The sequence below is a fragment of the Notolepis coatsorum genome (assembly GCF_963971535.1).
Source record: "Notolepis coatsorum genome assembly, chromosome: 1".
In the NCBI taxonomy this organism is placed as follows: Eukaryota; Metazoa; Chordata; class Actinopteri; order Aulopiformes; family Paralepididae; genus Notolepis; species Notolepis coatsorum.
Genome location: NC_140165.1, coordinates 260,095,988 through 260,121,735, shown reverse-complemented (window position 1 = coordinate 260,121,735; position 25,748 = coordinate 260,095,988). Strand labels below are relative to the sequence as shown.

Genomic DNA, 25,748 nt, shown 5'->3' with positions numbered 1-25,748 from the left:
CTCCATTACATTTCAGAGAAAAAAAAACATACTTTTTACTCCTTTTTTTTTTGATCAAATTTTTTTTATTATTAATTACATGAAACAGGACAACACAATAACCACAGTAACAAAAAACATAACTTTCACAGGAGAATAACAAACAATAATAATACAGAATAATAAATTATAAAGACAAAAAGAAAAAGAAACAGCGTCCAACCTATCAAATATAGATGGCTACTTCAATAACAAAAAGGGTCTTCAAAACATGGCAACCTTTCCCCACCTTTACAAAGTGGAGTGACTTAAAAGATTGTTTATGAGAGTGTTGCCGCAGATTTACTGTAGATAGCCTAGGTCCCTTACACATGTTCAAGACTGCCAAACTTGCAGAAGGTAAAGTGTAAGAAGAAAGAAATTCTTCCTCCAAGTTGGTTGACAGGTCAATCAGTCTGCCAATATTAGTCTCTTGGGGAGATGGCATGTGAATTGACATATAGCGCAGAATAGCTAAATACCAACCCCCCCTAAAATCCCCCCAGTCAAAGTTAAGAAGGACAAGACAAAAACCAAGACAGACAAGACATTTCCTCCTCCCCCTCCCCAGAGACCGCCGGACCCCCCCGATCAAGCGCCCCAACCCCGCTCAGCCGCACACTGCGGTCTTTACCTTCTCAGCTGCTGCGAACCACAGGTCAATTCCAGCCTGCCCTACCCCGATCACCCGGGCCGTGGATATCTCAAGATAAATCACATCCAATAGAGTTAGGGACCAGTTAATCATTGTAAGCTTCTCAGGCTCCTTCCATCTCATTGCTATTAGCTTCTTCGCTGCTGTGACGCCCGCTAGGACAACCCTTTTCAGTTGTACGGACGCGGGTAGTGTCGTTATATCGTTCAGGAGTAGCGTAACAGCTGTGAATGGGATAGTTAAGCCACACAGATCTGAAAGTTTGTCCGTTATTGACCTCCAGAAGCGGGCCACTGGTGGGCAATCCCAATACATATGCATATAAGTGCCAGTGGCCTTTTGAGAGCACAAAGTGCACCGAGAGTCGGTTATCAGTCCCATAGCAAATAGCTTCCTAGGTGTAAGATAGGTCCTATGAATATAATTAAAATTAATTTGCTGGTGATTGGGGTTGCGGGAGGATAATGCCACATTTGCCCAAACATCATCCCAGTCAAACTCGGGGTCCAACTCCGGGATATCCACACGCCAGATTGTATCCAATGATAAATTTGTATACGTGGATTGAATTAAGAGCGTATAAAAGTCGGAGACAAACCCTCTGGATGTCGTCCTGTCCACTATGAGCCTGAGGAAGGGGTGTGGGTGCAAGGCTTGAGCCCACGGTACGCCATGCGCCCTCAGTGCTGACCTTAGTTGAAGGTAAAGAAAGAAGGACTCGCCGGGAAGATCATAAAATTCTCTTAAGTCCTGAAACGCACGGAGGCCGTTCTTATCATAAATATCCTCCAGAGTATGCACTCCCCTCCTTTGCCATTGAGGAATATTAACCGGCTTGTGTCCAACAAGTAATTGCTGGTTATTAAAAATTGGAGAGTCCAGGTGCCAAGGGCATTTAACCCCACACGACCTCTGTACATTACGCCACGTTTGGATCACGTGAGTTATGATCGGTCCATACCTCAGCCGGCATTTCGCAATAGAGACAGTGGAGTACACTACATCCTGCAATCTTAGCGGAGACACCGCCGCCGCTTCTAAGGAGCGCCACGATACAGCCTCTACAGGGTCTAGCCAGCACATCAAAGGTCTCAGTGAAAAGGACCAGAAATACAGTTTAAAATCAGGGATTGCGAGGCCCCCATCTTGTTTCCTACGTTGAGTAGTAGCCCTTTTGATTCTCGGGCGTTTGTTATTCCAGACAAACTTAGATACCATCGATTGTACCTTGCGCCAGTGGTCTATTGGAGGGGGCAGGGGGAGCATTGAGCTAATAAAATTTATCCTAGGCAGGATGTTCATTTTGATTATGGAAGCCCGGGCTTGTAAGGAGTTAGGAAGGGACGACCACCTGTCTAGATCCTGGCGTATTTTATCATAAGTACCCGTGAAGTTGTACTTAGTAGTTTGGTTCAGCGTGGGGAATATCTCTATGCCCAGGTATTTAAAATGTTCTACTATGGGGATATCAGCTGGTAGTCGTACCGCCTTGGCCAGTTCATTAAGAGGTAGGCAGGCTGATTTGTTCCAGTTAATCTTAAAACCTGACAATTTACCAAAGTCGTCGATTATCCTCAATAATTTTGTGGCCGACCGGGAGGGGTCGTCCATGAAAATCAGCAGGTCATCCGCATAGAGAGCAATTTTGTGTGGAGTATTGTTGACCATTATGGGGACGATGTCCTCCGATTGCCTAATAAATTGGGCCAAAGGTTCGAGGGAAAGCGCGAACAGTCCCGGGCTCAGAGGGCAACCCTGTCTAGAAGATCTGGAGACTGGAAAGAGTGTGGAACAGTTTTTGCCTGTCAGTATCATCGCAGACGGCAAGGCATACAGGACTTTAATCATATGAATAAAACTCTTTCCAAGACCCATGACCTCAAGTACCTTCCACAGATATGACCACTCAAGTCTGTCAAACGCCTTCATGGCATCCAAAGACAGAACTGTGGATGGAGTTGTATTGTCTTTACTGTTATCGATTACATGCAACAGCCTCCTAAGATTATCTGCAGCCAGACGCCCCGGGATAAAACCAGTTTGATCGCAGTGTACCAATACAGACATAAATCTCTGCAGGCGACGGGCCAGCACCTTGGCAAACACCTTTAAATCGGCCCCGAGAAGACTCAAGGGTCTATAGCTACCACAATCATTGGGATCTTTGTCCTTTTTGAGAAGTAAAGAAATCAACGCCATATTGACATCTCTTGAGAACTCCCCTTGTTCGATAGCGTAATTGATCATATCGAGCATCAATGGACCCAGTTGGTCCCAGAAAGCTAAATACACTTCGGGTGGAATACCATCCCAGCCTGGCGCCTTACCCCTCTGCATTTCAACAATAGTCTCCCTCAATTCTACGAGAGTAATCGGTCTCCCCAGTTCCTTGGCCTCTTCCTCAGAAATGTGGGGTATCTCAAGCCCGCCAATGAACGATTCAAATCTAGAGTCATCCAGATTACCCTCTGAGCTATATAACTGTGAGTAAAACTCTTTAAAAGTGTCATTGATCTTTTTCGAATCAGTAGTGACTGCACCCTGGCTCGTCCTAATCGAGGGGATATCTGAGAAATGATCATTTGATCGTATTTTCATTGCCAATAGATGGCTAGGTCTGGAGCCGTGAAAATAGTAATTTTGTCTTGTCCTATGTATCAAAAACTCAGACTGTTGTTTAAGTATGGAGTTTATTTCTTTTTTGACTATCTTACGTTGTGTGTTTAGTCGTTCATTATAGTCAGTTTGCAAGGATGCGTATAGGTCCGCATATAATGATTCCAGTCCTTCTAGCTTTTTTGACCGGGATTTTCGCAAATTGGAGGCAAATAGTGTGACATGACCCCTGATGAATCCTTTCAATGCGTTCCACAGGACCCTAGGGTCTTCTACTGTGCCAACGTTGATCTGCAAAAATTCAGCTAGTTTACTCCTGAACTCAGAACAGAAGTCATCGTTCTTTAGCAAGGTCGAATTAAAACGCCATCTGGGAGCTCTTGCGGAGAGCCTGCCAAAGGTTGCCGTAAGGAAAATCCCCTTGTGGTCTGAGAGAGCCAAGGGAACCAATGAGACATCGAAACTATCAAACATATTAGGGGACGCGAATGCATAGTCAATTCGAGAGAAGCTTTTGTGTCTGGCTGACAGGTGAGAGTAATCTCTGAGGGTGGGGTTGCATAAGCGCCAGAGGTCTGTGAGCCCTGTGTCTTTGGCCCACATCCTGAGGGCCTTAGAGGCCCGTTTCTGGTCGCTCGTTTCAGCGGGCCCGGACCTATCTATCTCCGCATCCCAGCACGCATTAAAATCGCCACCCACAATGAGAGCGTATCCATTAAGTTCCAACATATTCTTCGTGATTGTATTATAGAACGCTGAATCAAATGTGTTAGGAGCATACAATGCTATTATAGCCATCTTCCTATGCAAGAATTCAACTTTTGCTATAGTAATCCTTCCCTCCGTGTCCGACCATACATCCAAGATTTTGATATCAAGGTTACGTCTTGTAACTATGACTACTCCTTTCGTCTTATCATCGGCTGAGGATGAGGAGATAACGTGATATTGCCGATTTGCCAGTCTTGACACGTCACCTACCATTAAATGCGTCTCACTAAGGAGAGCAAGGTCAATATTTCTCCTCTTCAATAGCCAAAGGACACTGGCACGCTTGTGTGGGGCGTTAAGCCCTCCTGCGTTCCAAATTAAAATATTCAATTTAGCCATGGTCGAGCTTGTATAAGTGCGTAGAGAACATACCCGTGCAGCCAGGCTGAGTACAGAGGTGCCGATCCCGGCGGGCCCGGACGGTCAATCCCAGGAGTTCAGAGGAGGAACACTTACACATATATAAGACAACAGTACATAGAACACATAAAAATACCACCCCAGCTACAGCCCCCCCTCCTTCTACTCTAAACCCTAACCCACCCGTCCTACTATAAGTTCCTCTATACCCACTCTCCAATCCCCACCCTATGCCCCATCCACTGAGGATGGTCATCTTCCTATCACTTCCCACTAGAGACATGGATCAATAAGACGCTTCCCACTCCCACCCCCCTCTAGATAAACCCCTGAGTAAACCCCCACTAGTCCAATAAACACAAATAATAATAAAATAAAATTCAATAAAGATATCGGTCGAGACCCACCTGAGCCCTGGCCCCAACATGAGACAACCATAATGGTAAAAATAGCCATTATAAAATAATAACTCCGCATCAACCTGCAGCCCTCTATTTCCGAATCTGCGCTTCAACATCACATTGTTATAGCCCAAAAAGGTATAGGAAAATTCAAAACAAAATTAAATTAAAGCATCCCAGCCGATAGTCTAAGGCAGGTTCGGGTCACAGGTTAATTGTGCAAAATTGTGTGAACAGTGTCAATTAAACAATGACAAAAAAAAGGAGGAAGGGAAAAAAAAAAGTTATGGTCAAAGTGCACCCCTTTAGCCGTCCCTCTGATCAGGCACAACGGCTGAAATGACCTAACCTATGTAAGAATAGAATTAAACACAATCCTTCATTAATCAATCCGGGGATGGTAATAGGCAACACCTGACACCACCTGTCATCATACATTGTTTCAATAAAGATATCGGTCGGAGCAGTTAGTCCAAGGTAGGATCGAATCACAGTTAAATTGCTCATTCAAATGCCCTTAAAACAGCGACACTAATTATTATATAATTACTCAGCATCAACCCTGTAACCAACTACCTTGGAGTCTGCATATTAATGTCGCAACGTTATAGCATAAGTGGATCACGGAAAATTCAAAACACATTTAAGGCAGATTAGCAGTTAGTCCAAGGTAGGATCGGATCACAGTTAAATTGCTCATTCAAATGCCATTAAAACAGCGACAATAATTATTATATAATTACTCAGCATCAACCTGTAACCATCTACCTTGGAGTCTGCATATTAATGTATCAACGTTATAGCATAAGTGCCTCACGGAAAATTCAAAACAAAATTAAGGCGAGTCAGCAGTTAGTCCAAGGTAGAACCGGATCACATTTAAATCGCGCATATAGATGACATAAAAACAGCGACAATAGGAAAGAAACAAGAAAGGAAAAGAGGGTAATGGCTAGAGTGCAAGCCATATAACCATATAGCCATGAAGTGCAAGCCATACCCGACCCAACCGTTTATCAAATATTGTATATGCATATTCAACCGACCTTGGCATCTACTTTGGATCACCAAAGCTCAAAACAACCTGGATATAAAAATAAAAAGCATACCAGAAGTTAGTTAGGGACTCGGTCACTCTTGAACTGTGCAAACCAATGTCCCTTTGAACAGCAACGTAACCATTAACGGGTCTCGAATGTCTCAGCGCAGACCATAGTCGAAGCCCGCTGGCTAGCCCGAGGCTAGCGCGTAAGCTAGTGACGAATCCGGATAGCACGTTAGCCTACTATGTACATTGTTCAGCTAGCTCGTTAGCTTCCAAAGAGGCGATACACAAGTACGACCATGAGGTCAGCTTTAGCAAGTAACAGAAGTCATTGGGAAGCCCCGCTAGTTGGATGGGCAGAGGACAGTTAGCATGTCTGGGCATGACAGCAAGTGTTTGTGAATAGTCGACCTAATCAATGTATATAGGCCCAAACCGCCAAGTCACTCACCCTCCATAGATATCAAGCAACAGACTCGGGTGTCTCCGCGAGATATTCCTTCGCTTTAGCCAACGACCAAAACAAACGCTGACCACCGACCTTCTCCAACACAGATAGTTTCGCGGGAGCGAATAACGTGGGCCTCAGGCCTAGTTTCCATAGCTTAGTCAGGACCACCTTGTACTCGGCTCTCTGAGCTTGAACCTCCGGTGTAAAGTCCTCGAAAATGGCCACTTTGTGATCGCCAAGCCTCAGAGTACCCCTTCTGGTACGAGCCGACCGCATGATGATTTCTCTCTGTTGGAGTCTGTTCAGCTTGACTATGATGGGCCTCGGTTCTTTGTTCACGCCGGGAGAAAACCTGCCCGCTCTGTAGGCCGACTCACAGATAGGAGGCGAGGGGAGGACGTCCGTCCCTAGTATCTTCTGCAGCAGTTCGGGCATGGTCTCAGAGAGACGGCCTTCACCGCTGGTCTCCGGTGCTCCAACAATCCTGACGTTGTGGCGTCTATCCCGGGACTGCATCTCCTCCATCGCCGACTGTAGTTTGTTGACTTCAGCCTGCCTAGCCAGCAGGGCGGATTCAAGACCCGCCATCTTCTCACACTGTGATGATACCTCCGTCGTTAGCATGGCTAGTTCGTTAGCATTAGCCGATGAGGCAGCGTGAATCGTCTCCATCTTGTCTGTCAGCGGGACTACCGCCAGCTGTATTTCTTCTGATATCTCACGACGGAGGCTGATACAGAAATCCGCCAACGCTTTCTTCTGTGCTTCAGCGATGCGTGCCTCAGAGTCTGCGTGTACTTTCTTCTGTGCTTCAGCGATGCGTGTCTCAGAGTCTGCGTGTAGCTTGGTCATGACCAAGAGCACAGCTTCGCTTAACTCCCCGACAGCGGGAGACGGTGCGGCCATGCTCGGCGGTGCCGGTGTCGTGCCTAATTCTTTCATGGCTCTGGTTTCCACCCCCGCCATCGTAGAAAGTCGAAAAAAGTTGATGAATGTATACTAAACACGACGACCTAGCAAACAGATAAAAAACAAATAAAAATAAAATAAAGACTAATGGGGAGAAACGTATATTCAGCACGGTAGAAGGGAGCTCATGTGAAACACGTCTACTCCATGATCGCTCAGCTCCGCCCCCACTTTTTACTCCTTACATTTAAAATGAAGACCTACAAAGTACAAAGTACAAATCTTGCAGGTCCAACTATTTGAATTAGTATATTTGTTTCTCTGGCCGAACTAACGTTAACGTTAAATAATCCTGCGTCCGCACTTTATTTAAAAACAGCCAATCAAATCCACATCAATGGAAAAGGAACCCACCCATACCCATGCTGATTGGTCCTTGTGCAAGACTAGAAAGCGGGGATCTTTGATTAAACACCTGCTATCAGAAGAATAGACAGTCAGAAAAAAAGTTTTTACTTTTACTTTTTAGTACTTAAGTACATTTAAAAGTAGAAACCTTTTGACTTTTACTCAAGTGTGTTTTTAGCCAGATACTCTGACTTTTACTTGAGTAAGATTTTGAGACGGTACCCATACTTTCACTTAAGTATAATTTCTGGGTACTTTTTACACCCCTGCATACTACACACACACATATTTCCATCTAATTCATCCGGTTTCCGCCGGGATGCGCCGAGATATTTATGAACCTGTATTTCGCTAATAACACTTAAAATCATTGGTAAACAAATGTAGTGCTGAAAATATACAATTTGACTGCTGTTTTGATAGGGTTAGGTGTTAGGGTCTTTATCTTGGCTACATTTGAAGACAAATAAAACCTACATTAATTAATACAACATTCTACATTGTTGTCTGTGGCTACGTTTGGACTGCACTTAAAATTGACATGTCTACAGTATGTAGTTTGTCATATTGTTATTTGTGGTCATGTTTTGTTGGCCTATTGCTTATCTGTCTGAGACCAAGGACCACAATGGAAATAAGTCTTGACTTTTCTGTGTTTCATCCTTGATGTTTTTTTTAATCTTGAATTTATTTAAATATCAAATCAAATCAATACAGACTGTATTGATCTATTTATGGCGTGAAATGATTGTCGGTCCGGTACCAGACCACTTGGGCTTAAGGGGATAATATCACTTCCAGCTCTGTCACTGTCCTCTCTCAAATACCATGCAGTCCCCTAAAAAACGTCCCAGGCAGCTAGACATGCTTCTAACCTCTTGGCACCCCCTTCCTCCTAATGGGCGACTTCAACCTGCCTGACTCATCTCAGTCAGACACAGTGGTGTCTCTCCTACAATCCTTTGACCCGACTCCCACTGTCATGCCTCCCACTCACAAAGCAGGCAGCTCCTTGGATCTCATATTCTCCCGTGATTCCAGCATAATTAACCTCTTAAGATTTGGGCAAAAATGGGGCTAGTTCTTTTTTTATTTTACCATTGCATATCCAAAGTAATATGCGATTTATTATACTCTATCCTTATAGCACATGCATGAGTCTGGTCTCTTTTGAAAGGTAACATTGTGAAGTTTCTTACACAACAATGACACTTTGAGTGCTAATGAAATAGAGTAACAGAGGTGTGAACACATTGAAGTAAAGGTTTTGTGTACTCACATTTATTTTTACTGGTTGCCAGATGCCTGTTTTTAAGTTTGAGCTAAGAGGTAGGAGCTGGAAAACATAATGGTTCCATAGCCTGAAGTCGTATGTAGTACAGGTCCAAAGTTTATAAAAATCGCATGCAAAAGTAGTGTTTCACAAAGGTTTTTGTTAGGGATGTCCCGATCCGATCACGTGATCGGGATCGGGGGCCGATCACGTGATTTTCAGAAGATCGGGATCGGGAAAAAAAATTATAAAAGATCAGGAGTCAAAATATATATATATATTTTTTTACTTTCTTTTTTTATTCAACAAACATACGTTTTAAACTCATACTGAGGCCTTAGTTTTGGTTTTAAATTACATATCATCATTCATTTATTTATTGTCACACAGAGCAGAAGAATTTGACAAAACAAACGCATTTCCTTTGATTTAATTATACATCAAATGATTTATGTCAAGGATGAGGGACTATTAGTTGCAGAACTTGCAGTCACCTGATTTTTACAGACGATGGCGCCATTGCTCTATGTATGTTATTACCATCTCATGAAGCAGCAGGTTGGTATAATATTGTACTCGGGGAGGTAAGGAGGAAGAGTTTTTAGATTAGGTTGCAATGCCTCGCTTGAATGAAGTTAACTTTTCACCTGGATAACGTCAATATTTGCTTTGTGACTGAGGATTATCGTCTGCGTTTCAGACCAAAATGGAGCAAATCATTACGTAAGTCGAACACTGTGAATGTATACTAATGTGCAAACAGATTGAAACGTTGAATATTTCTCGTATGAAGCACATTTCTCAGGGTGAATGTAATGTGAGCCACCGGCACTCAAGCCCCTCGAGGGACTATTAGGCAACGCTTGGCCAGTTTCTGACAAAAATGCGTCAAATTGGTTACTAATGTGAAAGATCGGATCGGGCAAGATTGGTAACACCCGTCTGAGATCGCTTTCGGAGCAGACGCTCGTTGGCTACAACGGTGGTCAATAATTTTCACCATCAGTGGTGACTGGTCAGTTCAGGACCGCTCACAACCGGACATGGTCACGGCTTGTCAAATGACGCTCGCCGGATGTTTCGTCTTGTAACTGGAGAATGGAATCATGCAATAGTTTGAGTGAGGTGACGATCGAAAGGCGGCAAATTCAACTTTCCAACAATGTATTGGTTGATCGGCTAAAACGCAGCCTGGAGCCGGCAGACGAGCGCAAAGTCCTGCGACATGTGCGCAAGTGTGTGACGCCCAGAATACGGGCCATCCGATCCTTAAGTGGTTAATACCAGGGTAACTCCCCTCCATTTATCAAGACACTTCTTTATATCCTTCCCACTAACCCCAAACCATCCACTCCGACCCAAACCGCCTCAGTCAGACGCAACTTGTGCTCTTTCCCCCTCCACCCTCTCCTCCGACATCCTATCCACTCTACCTTTGAGTGACACCTTCTCTGCTCTCCCCCCAGATACGGCAACCTCCTCCCTTCTCTCAGCCCTCTCAACCTCCTTCGACAAGCTCTGTCCCCTCGCCGAGAAGCCTGCCCGCCAATCCCAACCCAGTCCATGGCTGTCGGATGCAGTGAGAGAAGAAAGACAGGCCCTGAGAGCGGCCGAGAGGAAGTATAAGAATAAGAACATATATAGTAGAATAAGAATATAGTAGAACAAGAGCATACAGTACAATAAGAGTGTATAGTAGGTTAAGATCGTATAGTAGAATATGAGTGTCTAGAATAATAAACACATATAGTAGAATAAGCATGTATAGTAGAATAAAAGCGTATAGTAGAATAAGAGGATATTGTGGAATAAGAGCGTATTGTGGAATAAGAGTGTATAGTGGAATAAGAATATATTGTGGAATAAGAGCGTATATAGTAAATTAATAGCATATATTAGAATAAGAGCGTATAGTAGATTGAGAGCATATACTGTAGTAGAATAAGCATGTATTGTAGAATAACAGCATATAGTAGAATAAGAGCATATAGTAGAACAAGAGTGTATAGTAGAATAAAAGCATATAGTGGAATAAAAGTGTACTTGTGAAAGAACACTCTACTACTGAGGGCAGACGTGAAATAAACAAGCATCTGAACACAGGAAACCAAGCCTACTTAAGGGCACTGCACACCTGACACCAATCAGGTGCCAATCAAGCCCACACACCTGCCATGTCACATGGCAATTAACTGGTGTCTGGTGATTGACAGCTCACAAGAGAAAACACAAAATACATCCATAGCACACATGAATACACTTTTATAGTATGGAGAGAAGAATTACCAAATCAGAAATTTGTATATTCAAAATGAACATATATCTTTGTATATTAAGGCTACGTTTAGACGGAGAGAGTCTGAACAGAAACTGCAAAAGTCGTCTTACGGTCTCACTTTTAATTTTGCGTTTAGACTAGCGTTTTGGGATGGAATTCTCCGTGCAGACGAGGCTGTAACAACTCGAGACGACTGAGCCCCGCTGTCACACGATTGGCACATATGTCACATGACGTGCTGTGAAGACCCGCCCTACTCTGCCTCTGATTCGCAGACTGTGGGTGGGGAATGTGATTGGACCAAAGCAGAGTCACTCACAGACAGTGGGTCCAGTCACGCCGCGGGACAGATTCTTGTGTATTTAAAAGTACTGCCAATGTAGCCTTCAGGTGATCGCCATGGATAGATTCAGACATGCTTTGTTTACGCTTCTAGGCTACTGGCGCATGCCTGTGATGTAAGCAGTACGCGCGACGAGAGCCTTGACAACCCTTTCGTCATCGTTTTATGCGGTTTGACAGTTTAGATGATAGCGCAAAGGTTTATCGTTTCTAGGAATTCCACCCTGGAAGGTAGTCTCACTTTTTTGCGGTTTCACCCCGTAAAAACGCCGTTTCCGTATAAACAAAAGGCACATCCGAATCTTTTTTTGTGCGGATTCACCTGCTAGCGTTTCCGTCTAAACAGGGCCTAAGTGTCCTAAAAGTACATTTCTATTCATATGTACTTGTCTGTATTTTTGGTAGTTCTTATGTTCTTTCATGTATGTTTAGTATGATAGTCATTAATATGCGTGTAATACACTTAAATAGTGTTTAAATATGTTTACAAATCATAAGTTGTACTTTAGTATACCTATTCAAAATAATCAAAAAACTTAATCAAAGATACATTGAAAGTATACTTTCAATATATTTACACACATCTTCATTACAATTAACAGACTTGAGTACAAGTGTTTACCTTTTTAAAAAAAAAAATTATTATCTTGTCCCCCCTTCTTTTTCCGTTTCTCTCCCCTCCCAATGTTAGTCGTTATGCCAATTCCCAATCCCCTTCCTGGTCGTTGCGCACTCTACCCCCTACCGTCGGTCTGGGAGGGCGGAGACTATCACATGCTTCCTCCGACACATGTGTACCCAGCCCACCACTTCTTTTCACCTGGCAGTGCGGACTCTCACTGGGAGAGGTCACACTGCCTCCCTCCAGATCGCGTGAATACTTTCGGCAACCAACATGCCCTTCCGCGTTGCTCTGATTGGCCGAGCGAGGACATGCGCATGAGCCCCTCAGAGGCAGGAATACTAAGATCCCCTTAACGCAATTTATACAAATGAAAGTATTGATTACGCCGTAACGAATCATTAAAAAAATATACCGTTAACTGGAATATGTTGTTTCTTTAAACATATGTTTGATTATGTAATTGGTTTGTCATGACAAATCAATAGAAAATCGCGATTTACCAGGTGGCTACAACAACACACAGTAACTGAGTCATTCCACCAATCCGGTCCGATTTGAGTCCCTCTGATGTTTTTAAGTGTCTTTTTATTTAATCAGTTACCAAAATGTGCTTTGAAATGCTATTTATTTCAGTTGCAATGTCCTCTTTAATAAAGTGTAAAAACATTGCATGAATGTAATTTTTTTTATTATGCATTATGTTGTTATTTCAGTTGACACCATGTATTTTGACATGTCCCTTGTGGCATTTCATGAAAATGTATTTGGGATATGACCAAGAAAATCTGTAAAAAGTCCATACTTTTTTCCATGAACATACACATCCATCTGTGCTGTTAATGCTGGTAATGATTTATTTCAAAATAAATGAATAATTATTCATTAAAATAACATTATTCAGTCTGTCCCTCAGTAACCCTCAACCCTGTTACACTGAGCATTCTCCCCCCCACAAAAAGAATGGTTCAATCCATAGAAGCATGTGAAACAGGAAGTGACAACTTTGAAGTCTTTTGGAGAACACAACACCAGAAACAGGCAAGTAGCTACCTCATTGCAATATGTTTTCAGTCATTTATCATGTAATATTATGGTAGTCAAGCATAATTACTCAACACCGTTACTTGAAAAAAATATAGCAAACTATTATTTGTGAATATGATCTTTGTTATAAAAAAAATTTGATGCTTTCTTAATATCATGCATGCCATGTGCTCTCCTGGTATTCACCACATGTGGAGTAGCAACCATTTTGTGCAAAAAAATCACAACCCTGTTATACTATATACGTTTGAATGTAACGTTTGAATGTAACAGGCTTGTGAGATTGTAACAGGGTTGTGATTTTAACACTGATTTTGAAGTTATACAATAATAGTTAAATTAATTATTGAGCTTTTTCAACATGCTTATGCCACATACATATTAATTGTAATGTGCATGTTGCTGTGTGTGTGTGCTCACACGTTACCCTAGACTCAACCCTGTTACAGCTACATGTTTATTAATAATTTCTTTAAGTTTATGAAAAACAAATTCAACTTTTGAATAATTTTGTCTGAAACGTTTAGAGCAAACATAAGAATATCGATTTTAGTTCAAAATCTGAGGTCAAATCACATTTCTGATGAAAAAGCTTGCGGCCGCTGTCAAAAAAGGCAAATTTCAGGGTTCAGAATAGCAAAAGTGTAGGATTTTACGAAATTTTTAGACGAGCAATTATAGAAATGGTGTGAAGGACATCTAATTATTATAGAAATGTTGACTTTAGCACAAATACATGTTTTAATCTTATTCAGAGAGCTTCCAGAGTGTCCGTAACGGGGTTGAAGAATAATGGTGTCCATATCATACAATAATGACCAAAAATAATAGAGATTTCATGCCTGAGATGGGAAAATATATTTTTCTGGAAGTTAAATATGTCATTCATCTTGAGGGGTGTTCAGAAAAGTAATACCTCTTGGTAAAAAAAAATAATCCCAAAGTCCAAATCGGACTGGATTGGTGGAATGACTCAACTACATGCATCATTGTTTACAATGAACGGTGGGGCGTATCGAAAGGACTGGACACGGACGTGTTAAACAGCAATCAATTAATTTAATATAACAGTCCGGTTCTGTGTTTGTTTGTGACTGTAGATTGTTGGTGAACAACTAACTTTAGGTTAGTTTAACGCGTCCGTGTCCAGTCCTTTCGATACGCCCCACCATTCATTGTAAACAATGATGCATGTAGTTACTGTGTAAATTGCGATTTTTTATTGGTTTGTCATGACAAACCAATTACATAATCCAACATATGTGTAAAGAAACAACATATTCCAGTTAACGGTATATTTTTTTAATGATTCGTTACGGCGTAATCAATACTTCCATTTGTATAAATTGCGTTAAGGGGAGCTTAGTATTGCTGCCTCTGAGGAGCTTGTCGTGGCTAATGCGCATGCGCGCGCTCGGCCAATCAGAGCAATGCGGAAGGGCATGTTGGTTGCCAAAAGTATTCACGCCTCCAGATCCTTCCCTCGCTGTGCAGGCGCCCCGACCAAACTGTAGGAGTCGCTGTTTACAACGACCCGGACCCACCCACCGGCTTCCCTCCCGCTGACTCTGCCAATCGAGCCAGTATGACGGCCGGCCAAGCCGGAGGCAACGCTGACAGCTGGATTCGATACCAGTGTCTCTTGCGTTGGTGACGAGCGCTTAGTCCGCTGCGCCACCCAGCCGCCACAAGTGTTTACATTTAAGTGGTTTAAATTTGAATATTCAAATTATACTTTCTGAATACATAACAAGTATACTAAAGTATACTACTGTAAGTACATTACATAAAATAAAATTAAGTATAAATTTTTTTTTATCTTTCGTTATTTTATTATTATCTTTTTTTACACAAATAGCCAGACACAGACAGACACGCCCAGACTCTCCAGTCCTACCTGCTTCGTCCTCAGCGAAAGAGATGATGTATTTGTAGTAGCTGTTGATGAGTCTAGGGAAGCGACAGGTCTGATCTTTGCCCATACACACCTCCCTGTAGTCCCATTCACCACTGGTAGAGTTCTCTCTCAGAGACATCAGACGGCTGCACACCACACACACACACACACACACACCACACAAACATGGATAGAGAGACAGACACACACACACACACACACACACACACACACACACACACACACACACACACACACACACACACACACACACACACACACACACACACACACACACACACACACACACACACACACACACACACACACACACACACACACACACACACACACACACACACACACAGAAAGACACACACACAGAGAGACACACAGGGACACACACTTTTTTCCATCAGCATCACCACAAAGATGCAAATACATTTTGGCAACAGAAGTAAATAATTGTATAGAGGATAAAGTATAGAGGATGGGCCTGTGTTTGCCTTTGACCACTGATTTAAAACTATCCAGACAAAAAGGTCCAGTTCATACAAAAAAATCCATATAACGATATAACCACTTCCTAATATTTTCCACCTAATCATTAACTGCATACAGGTCTGGAAGTTGGTCCTCATTTGACACAGTCAGTTATTAATTAAGTATTTTTGATCCCTTGCAAATCTGGACTGACCAATGAGCTCCGCCATCTGTCGCTAAAACTGTGGATATAAACCAATGTGTGTCATCATCAATGTTTTACAAACTGTAGATTATCATCACACACCCACTCATGAAGTCCCCAAAGATGTAGAGGCCGTTGAGGTTAGGCATCTGACAGCCTCTGTAGATGTAGCCTCCAGTCACTGACTTCCCCAGCTTGTGGGGATAGGCAAAGATAGGCAGGATGTCATCTGGAATACAGGATACGGTTAGGTTACATTGACTGAGGTTAGGTTACAGTGACTGGGTTTAGGAGGACAGTGGTAGCTTGCACTGTAGGGGTAGGCACTAGGCAGGCAGGCAGGCAGGCAGGCAGGCAGGCAGGCAGGCAGGCAGGCAGGCAGGCAGGCAGGCAGGCAGGCAGGCAGGCAGGCAGGCAGGCAGGCAGGCAGGCAGGCAGGCAGGCAGGCAGGCAGGCAGGCAGGCAGGCAGGCAGGCAGGCAGCAGTCATCTTTCGCCTCGACTACTGCAATGCACTGCTTGCTGGCCTTCTGACCACCGCCACTAAGCCTATTTAACTCATTCAGAATGCAGCCGCGCCCGCCTGATCTCAAACCTACCGAAGTCAGCCCATGTCACCCCACTTCTTAGAGACCTGCACTGGCTCCCCATTGCAAAGGAAATGGCTCCCGCCTACCTCCGGTCAATGGTCTCTAACTACACACCCTCAAGACCCCTACGCTCTGCATCTTCTGGTCGTCTCAGACCCACTCCTATCCGAGCTCCGGGAGGGTCATCAAGGAGAAGCCGGCTATTCTCAGTCCTTGCCCCACAATAGTGGAACGAACTTCTCACCACAGTTAGGACAGCTGAAACCCGACCAATATTTCGCCGTCGACTAAAGACACACTTCTTCAATCAATATATGAAAAAATATATATAACCTTAACTGACCTTACTGTCATGCACTTGTCCTAATATACTAACCTACACTGTAGCACTCAACACTTTGATGAACATTGTTACTCAGCTTATAGAGTTGTGCCCTTCCTGATGACTTGTCGTACAGAACTTGTAAGTCGCTTTGGATAAAAGCGTCAGCTAAATGACTAAATGTAAATGTAAATGTACAAACAAAGATATGAAGGATGTAAGGTATGCATGATGTTGTTACAGTTAAACTGACTTTGGTTGACAGACGGATGGACGGACGGGCAGAGAAACAGACATGTCTATAGATAAACAGACAGACAGACAGACAGACAGACAGACAGACAGACAGACAGACAGACAGACAGACAGACAGACAGACAGACAGACAGACAGACAGACAGACAGACAGACAGACAGACAGACAGACAGACAGACAGACAGACAGACAGACAGACAGGTATGGTCTCACCTAAAGAGGAGTTCTGACACATCTTGCGGTCGTAGCAACTGAAACCTTCCTTAGCTCTCCAACCGTAGTTCCCCCCTGGAGAGAGGTTAGCATAAAAACATTAGTTCCCTCCTGGAGAGAGGTTAGCATAAAAACATTAGTTCCCTCATAGAGAGAGGTTAGCATAAAAACATTAGTTCCCTCCTAGAGAGAGGTTAGCATAAAAACATGACTTCCCTCATAGAGAGAGGTTCGCATAAAAACATTAGTTCCCTCCTGGAGAGAGGTTAGCATAAAAACATTAGTTCCCTCATAGAGAGAGGTTAGCATAAAAACATTAGTTCCCTCCTGGAGAGAGGTTAGCATAAAAACAGTAGTTCCCTCCTAGAGAGAATAAAAACATGACTTCCCTCATAGAGAGAGGTTAGCATAAAAACATTAGTTCCCTCCTAGAGAGAGGCTAGCATAAAAACATTAGTTCCCTCATAAAGAGAGGTTAGCATAAAAACATTAGCTCCCTCCTAGAGAGAGGTTAGCATAAAAACATGACTTCCCTCATAGAGAGAGGTTAGCATAAAAACATGACTTCCCTCATAGAGAGAGGTTAGCATAAAAACATTAGTTCCCTCCTAGAGAGAGGTTAGCATAAAAACATGAGTTCCCTCATAGAGAGAGGTTAGCATAAAAACATTAGTTCCCTCCTAGAGAGAGGTTAGCATAAAAACATTAGTTCCCTCCTAGAGAGAGGTTAGCATAAAAACATGACTTCCCTCCTAGAGAGAGGTTAGCATAAAAACATTAGTTCCCTCCTAGAGAGAGGTTAGCATAAAAACATTAGTTCCTTCCTAGAGAGAGGTTAGCATAAAAACATGACTTCCCTCATAGAGAGAGGTTAGCATAAAAACATTAGTTCCCTCCTAGAGAGAGGCTAGCATAAAAACATTAGTTCCCTCATAGAGAGAGGTTAGCATAAAAACATTAGTTCCCTCCTAGAGAGAATAAAAACATGAGTTCCCTCCTGGAGAGAGGTTAGCATAAAAACATGAGTTCCCTCATAGAGAGAGGTTAGCATAAAAACATGACTTCCCTCATAGAGAGAGATTAGCATAAAAACACGAGTTCCCTCATAGAGAGATGTTAGCATGAAAACACGAGTTCCCTCATAGAGAGAGGTTAGTTCCCTCATATGCCCCTTTTCCACTGCATGGTACGTCCTCGACTCGACTCTACTCTACTCAGCATTTTCGGTTTTCCATTGCCAAAATACCTGGAACCGGATACTTTTTGGATTCTTTTTTAGTCCCTGCTCTGTCGAGGTTCCAAGCGAGTAGAACTGGTACCAAAAAAGTGACGTGAAACACTGCAGACCACTGATTGGTCAGAAGAGAGAAGCGTCACACGTTGGAGCATCTGCACAAAAACAGAAAGCCGCCATCTTTAATGCCTCGCATAGGATTTCATTATTTGTTTGCAGCAGGAACAAGTGCAATAAACAAAAAAGGATACATTCACTGTGTATTCTGCCTCATTTATTGATGAAACAAAACCAACATCAACACAATTTACCACAGAGCGGAGAGTTTACTCTCACAAAAAGATTGCTAATTTGTTAGCTTATGTGATTGCGTTTTACCGTTAGCATTTGGCTAGCGTGCACAGATCAATATAACTCGCTATTGATTGTTTGTACTAGTAACGTTAAAGCTAGTAGAATAGACACAACGTGAGGTAATCATCATCATCCATTTTAAACCGGTTATTACCTAATGCTAATGTTAACGTTAGTAGAATAGACACGAGAGGTAGCGTTAACGTTAGCAGAATAGACACGAGAGCAGTGGCGGCTCGCCACTAGGGGCGCTCGGGCGCCGCCCCCCCTCAGGCCCCTGGTTATATGAGAGAAGAACAAGAAAAAATATTTGTTTGTTTTTTGTTTTATAGCCCTATAAATAATATAAACATGTTTAAAATGAATAATATTTACTCATTTTAAGTATGTTTGTGTTTCCAATGCACAATATAACGTTAATATATAAAATAAAAAATACTCGTTTTCCTGAACAGGAAGTGACTCACTTTTTTTTATTTTTTTTTTTTTTGGCCCGGGCTAGACGCAATAGCGCTCTGAGTGCGCGTCACTGTTTGATCGCTGTATCCGTCGCAGCCAATCAGTGCGTAACGCGTTGTGCGTTGAAATATGACTATTATGTTGGAATCCGGGCGCGATTTGAAGCGGTCTAGGCAGCAGCGTCAAGAATTTCTGTAGCCGCATTTCGCGGAGACGCTCTCTGATTGGCCGACGTCAGTTTTTTTTTCCGTAGCAGCATTTCGCGGAGACGATCTCTGATTGGCCGAATCCAATTTCTATGTTCCAATTCTAGCTTGGTGGTCGAGATAGTTGTGTTGTTGTGACTGAGATGCGAGCTATTTGTCTTAGAGCGTGACTGCAAGTTCTTTCGACGGTTAAGCTTAGGCACTCTTTCAAAGTTGGTTAAGGTTAGAGTTTGTCTTAGAGCATGGCGATAGAACGCCAGGTAGTTTGCAGTCTGTTCGACGCGGAAATGGACAAAGAAATCAAGTACTGTCTTGTTGTGGTGCTAACAGCTAACAAGCTATATGGCGGATCGGATGCAGTCTGGACAGTGGACAGTGGTCTGGATATACATCATCAACAGCGGATTATACACTTTATCAAGCCCACCACGTTTCAATTAAACAAAGTGAGTTTATGCTGTTGTGAGATGCAGCTATTTGTTGTTATCTCACACAGTACTTGTGAGCTATAAGCTATATATGGATGCAGTGTGGAGGGACATGCACAATGGACAATGCCATGGAGTGGATATATACTTTATCAAGCCCTGCTGCCTGCTCTGCTGTCAATTTAACAACAACAACAAGGTAGATTTGCAATACTCTGTCTTAGCTGGTGAGTCGCGATCTTTTTCGCTCTCTCTCGCTCTCTCTCTCTCGCTCTCTCTCTCTCTCTCTCTCGCTCTCTCTCTCTCTCTCTCTCTCTCTCTCTCTCTCTCTCTCTCTCTCTCTCTCTCTCTCTCGCTCGCTCGCTCTCTCTCTCTCTCTCTCAGCCACTCAGCTAACGCTTCTCTCTCTCTCTCTCTCTCAGCCACTCAGCTAACGCTTCTCTCTCTCTCTCTCTCTCTCTCTCTCTCTCTCTCTCTCTCTCTCTCTCTCTCTCTCTCTCTCTCTCTCTCTTTCTAACTTTTCTATTTATATATTGAGTTTCAAGTTGTGAATTAGACTGTACTTTATTTGACTGGTTGTTGTGTGTTGTTGTAGTAACAGCTGAGCGACTCGTTCATAAGAGCCGATTCATTGCCGTGAGCGTGAGTCGAATTGCTCACGTCTTGCCATGAGTCGGTTGCGTGGTACATGTTTGCAAAATGTTTTGGTATAGCGCCCCTAGTGGAGAAAAATCCAGCAGCCGCCACTGCACGAGAGGTAATGTTAACGTTAGCGGAATAGACACGAGAGCTAACGTTAGCTGTAGGCTCAATTTGCCTATCTAAGCCAGGATACGTCTTCAACGCGCTCACACCACATTGACTTGGGCTGTCTTGTTACTCACTGTTTGATGTTGTTGATAGTTGCATCCGATGGGTTCGAACCGGTTGAGTTTTATGGAAGGAGTTGCGTAAAGTTTCAAATAATAACGGGGCAAACAAGTGAAACAAAACAGGCTCCAGACTTGTACTAAAAAGGTTTCAAAACAAACAGGCGCAGCAAAAGGGTTTCAAATAAACTCATAATGATTCTAAGCAAAGTCTTTCTTTTCAGTCTTTCATTCATTCCATCTGCGCTGTGTGTGTGTGTAGCAAGCGAGCGGTTAAAAAACTGTTTCTCGTCTGGCGTGCGTTTACACACAGCTGTGCCATAATTAATAGGAGCACCATGGTGCCATTTTACGAGGCGACCAGTGGCGGCGCTATTTAGTCAAAACTATTAAATCAAATGAAATGGCTCCTACATTAGCGTTAGCGGAATAAACACACCGAGAGTCTGGTTAATGTTGTTATTGATTGAAAACTGTGTTTTACTCTGGCTTGCTCCAAGCCCCCACGGACATAGCTATGCTGACGGAGCTCATGCTGTACGCCAGCGGCCCCGCCTCACGGAGACAAACGGAGTACTACCTGCAGTGGAAAAGCAACGAAATACCAGGAACCTAAAGCGAGTAGAGTAGGGTAGAGTCGAGTAGGTACTAACTATGCAATGGAAAAGAGGCAATAGAGAGAGGTTAGCATAAAAACATGAGCTCCTTCATAGAGAGAGTTTAGAATAAAAACATTAGTTTCCTCCTGGAGAGAGGCTACCATAAAAACATTAGTTCGCTCCTGTAGAGAGACTAGCATAAAAACATGAGTTATCTCCTGGAGAGAGGCTAGCATAAAAACATTAGTTATCTCCTGGAGAGAGACTAGCATAAAAACATTAGTTATCTCCTGGAGAGAGGATAGCATAAAAACATTAGTTATGTATCGTAATGGATCTCGCTCGGCGTCACTTCCGCACTGTACCTCGCTTGTGCACGTGCACTGAATAAAAATTCCACAATGTACCTTTACATCCCAATATCCGTCTGACCACACCCCTATCAGCTTACCTTCATAAGCAGGTGTGTGGCCACCCACTCGCCTCCTTCTTCGCTTTCACCACAAGGAAGTGCCTTCGGTAGATCCCCACTTGACGAGGTTGTTAGTAGGAGAAAGTTGGAAAACAAGGGATACGTTGACATCATATCTTTATTTTCTCTCTCACTATTTTCGAGAAAATACGGCGATATTGTCTTCGTACTGGAGTGTCTGGAAGATGATGATCATTCTACACCTCCACCGGTTTTTTCGTATTGGGAGTTCACGCCGCTGACATGCCTCCCAACTGCAGTCCTCCTTGCTGCGGCTGGATGGGGTAAAACCCTCCAGCGACACAGCTGGACTGTAGGACGCACCGACTGTTGTGAGAAGCGGTGGGTTCCAGGTTTGGTGAGTAATGTTTGCTTGCGAGCACCACTTGTCTGTTAGTGCTATGGGGGCTAGCTGACAATGTTTACGAAAACCGGCCCCAGATTAGGGTCCTTTGTTCAGCCTTTTAGGCGACGGCAGAGGATCTTGGTTTGAAGCCCATTATAGCAACTAGTGGGCCACGACCAGTAACTGGTGATCCCAGGATCTCTGGACGAGTGGATGCTTCTCTGTCACCGTATAGGCCCCATCTTTCATATGCAAATGAGAGTATATCCTAAACGAGGAAATGTGGGCATGGATGTTCGTTATCGGAAGTTCCATGTTCAAGTCGGCTACAGCCCAGATGGGACTTGTGCTGGCTCCGTCGGATGTATGGTAAAATCACCGTTGTAAACTGTGTTGACATCTCGTTTCTCTTCTCTCTTAACAGGTGAGGAGGGTTTCAGAACGGCGGCCTGTCTGAGTGTGGCTTGTTATATCGTTGGGTACAAGTTCAGGTGATAGCTGCTTAGCTTGCGTGCTAGTTGTGGCCTACCTGTTAGCCAGTCAGCTGTTAGCTGCGGCGCTAGCCTGTTGTGTCACTAGGCTAGGAAACGTTAGCTTGCTGCTATCGGCCGAGAGCGGCTGTTAGCTTGATGCTACACTGTGGAACATTGCTATGACTATAACATGCCTTAAAACACTCTGACTACGACGTCATCTTTGACAGAGGATGTTAGTCGAACCTACCCAGAGCCGGCCGGCGAGGACTGCGTCAACAAGGAGAACCGTAGCGGCGGGATAGAGCAACGACGCTGCCCGTGTCGTCAACACAGATGCTGTGTTACTATCGGTGCCTTGTTAGAGACTGCAGTTCGCTTGATCTGCGCTCACGGTAGGAAAGGTCCTGACCAGACCTTGAACACTTCTTCTTTCTTTCCCTTCTAAATGTTTTGTAATAACGATGTTTTCCAAAACGAGTGTTGTTGCACTACATTTAGGATACGACGCGAGTTATGTGTGAATTGTCTTGTCACTGGTATTAGCTTCTCCATGCAAATCGGGTTGTTTGTTACAGATGTGAAAATGATCTGGTTTGTTGTGTTGAGAAACATCATGTGTGTTCATGTACCGTGTACTCACAATTAAGGGGATTAAACTAACCTATAAAGCTATGCTTAGTGACATATGAGTGAAGAATGAATTCTTTTCTCAGCCTGTAATGACAATGAACAGTGTGTTCACATATTAACAGGTTTACCTGTTCAACTGGCCGTATTAAGGGTTAGGTAGGAGGGGTGTTTCCCCCCGGTTCCCTGGGGACTTCCTCACCCTCCTCTCAGACATGTTGTTACAATATATTGTGTCACTGTGTGGTGGGATACGATGTAACCCTTAGCTTGATTGCTGGGGTTGTGCTAAAACTGCTTGAGGAACTGTATTTTCCTGAAAGAAAAGATTGTTTGGTCACTTTTCGTGTGTGCTTAGCAGGGCCTGTGGCCGATACTAATCGAGAATTGTGTATTCTCTCATTATGGAAAAACGGCGTTCCTCTGTAGAGTGTATTGCCATTTTTTGTGGTGGTAAAGGGTTGTGTGTATCTTGTGATCTACAACTGGGTTGGGTTGGCCACAGAAGCACATGTGTAAGTCTGGTACCGGGGCTCTTAAGGGGGCCCTCTCTATTCTGTGTTTTTTCCTTAGTAAAAATCAGATAGCAGGTTGGCACATGCGCTGTGTGAAGCTGTTAGACGCTTCATGTAACTGACTATGACTGTGTCATACTCTTTTTTGTCATTACATCGTATCATGGGTGTGGGGTCGTAAAGGGGTGTACTGGTAATCCTTTCCTCCCCTTTTCTGATTGGTCAGGGGTTAAAACCTCCTGTCCTTCAAGGTTCCTGTCACGTTGCTGTTCGGCACGTTACAGGGTAAGAGGGGGGGGGGGGTGGGAGGGAGTTTCCTGGTCCCACGCCCTGGAATATTGGGCGTGTGCACCGCAGAAATTCCCCCGCCATAGAGTACGTCACTGTGCACGTCTCTGTTGGTAAGACTTCCGTGTGCTGTTCAGGTCCATATGATGGATCTGTTTCAGGGAGTGGTCAGGGCTCCTCCTCACGAAGCTCCTACTCGGGCCGTCTGTGAGTTAGGACTCTCCTTCCCTGTGAGGGAGCCTCCTCCTCAGATTGTCAAGATGAGTAGAACTTCGAAAAGGAGTTCTGCTCTATTGTGTGTGTATTCGATTCAATTCGATTATTGAGTGTATTGGTTCAGTGCCTCCTCCTCGGAGAGCCCTAATCCAAATATTACATAGCTCAAATGTTGCAATATATTCTTTTCAATCTATACAGCTCGCGTGGGAAGTCTCTCTGGGGATTTCCGTCTCCTCCCTATGGGAGGGTGGTGGGATGTAAAAATGTAAAAAGAATTTACCCTCAGCCTGCGTCATGAGGGATTCATGTCAGTCTGTGTTCTTTCTTTTTTGGAATAAAAAGAGGAAGGTACATGAAGCACGACGGCTCCGTGTCGTTCTCCCAGGCGACTTGGAGGAACAATGTTTGGTGTCTTGATAGACTATCCATTGATGTGTTTGGGTCTCGACGCATACATAGTGCTGGCTCGGTGTGTTTCTGTTCAGGGTCACACAGGGGCTAAGTGCGCCTTGGTTGCTTGTTAAAACAGCGTTTTTATAGGGCAACTGGGATGGAGTTTTGTCTCTTCCGAGCGCCAGTTTACTAGGTTGTCTCGATGAATTCTCGTTCATATCTGGGGGATGTTAACGGAATAGATCTGAACATAGGTAGAGGGGTCTCACGCCCTTGGGGTGGGCCACTGAGCACGGTCTAAATGAGGACCGTCTGGGTGGTGCCCTCTTTTCATGTTTTAGATCGACACGCATACCTGCCCCCTCTCCTGGAGTGTGCAGGTCGGCGTGGTTAGGACACGGGACTGGCCTGGTCACGCTGGTCCAGGTCAGTTAACCCGTTGTCCGCCAGGGATGCAGATCTGCTGTTCTGGTACCCTGAGGGACTTGTGCTTTTTTCGGGGGGGAAAATACCACGTCGGTCCGGGTGTCACAGGGTTAGGCGCTATGGAGACCCTTGTTGGGTACATATTGTACTCTGCACTACCGTAATGGCTTACGGCCGTGCCAACCTGTACACGCCCGATCTCGTCAGATCTCGGCCGCTACGCAGGTTCGGTCCTGGTTAGTACTTGGTTGGGAGACCGCCTGGGAATACCAAGTGCGGTGTGCTTAGGGCTGGTTCTCCATTCTATTCGCTCCTCTCTCACGCGTGGCGAAGAGGGGCCTGTTGGGGTGGTCTTGGACCTCCTCTGGTGACCCTGTGCTTCCCGTGCCGCCGGGCCCGGTCCGAAGTAATGTTCGTCGACCCGTAGGCCTGGAATAACCCTCTTTTGAAAACTGAAACACTTGTACTGCGGTATAGCCAGTGTGTATCCGCAGGTGTGTTTTGGAGTTTTTTCTTGAGGGGTTATAGGAACAACCACCGCATTGGGTAACGACAAGGTGGTTGATTCCCTGGTGTGTTGGAGCAGTGTCAACTCCCGGGTTACCCGGTTGAGGGTGCCCCTGCACGTTCATGACGTCTGCCAATCATGTCAGCCTTCTCTGCCTCAACCCCTCTG

General features: G+C 44.1%; 1 protein-coding gene across 1 annotated transcript in view; it reads right to left on the bottom strand.

Moving 5' to 3' along the window:
• The window catches only part of LOC311224787 (HHIP-like protein 1), a gene marked incomplete at its 3' end in the record, with an annotated part of 110,239 nt that overhangs the window by 19,248 nt on the left and 65,243 nt on the right, over positions 1-25,748 (bottom strand). Inside the window, 3 exon segments of the mRNA XM_084309908.1 lie at positions 15,094-15,239; positions 15,884-16,010; positions 17,162-17,236. Of these exon segments, the coding sequence (XP_084166034.1) occupies positions 15,094-15,239; positions 15,884-16,010; positions 17,162-17,236 (348 nt within the window).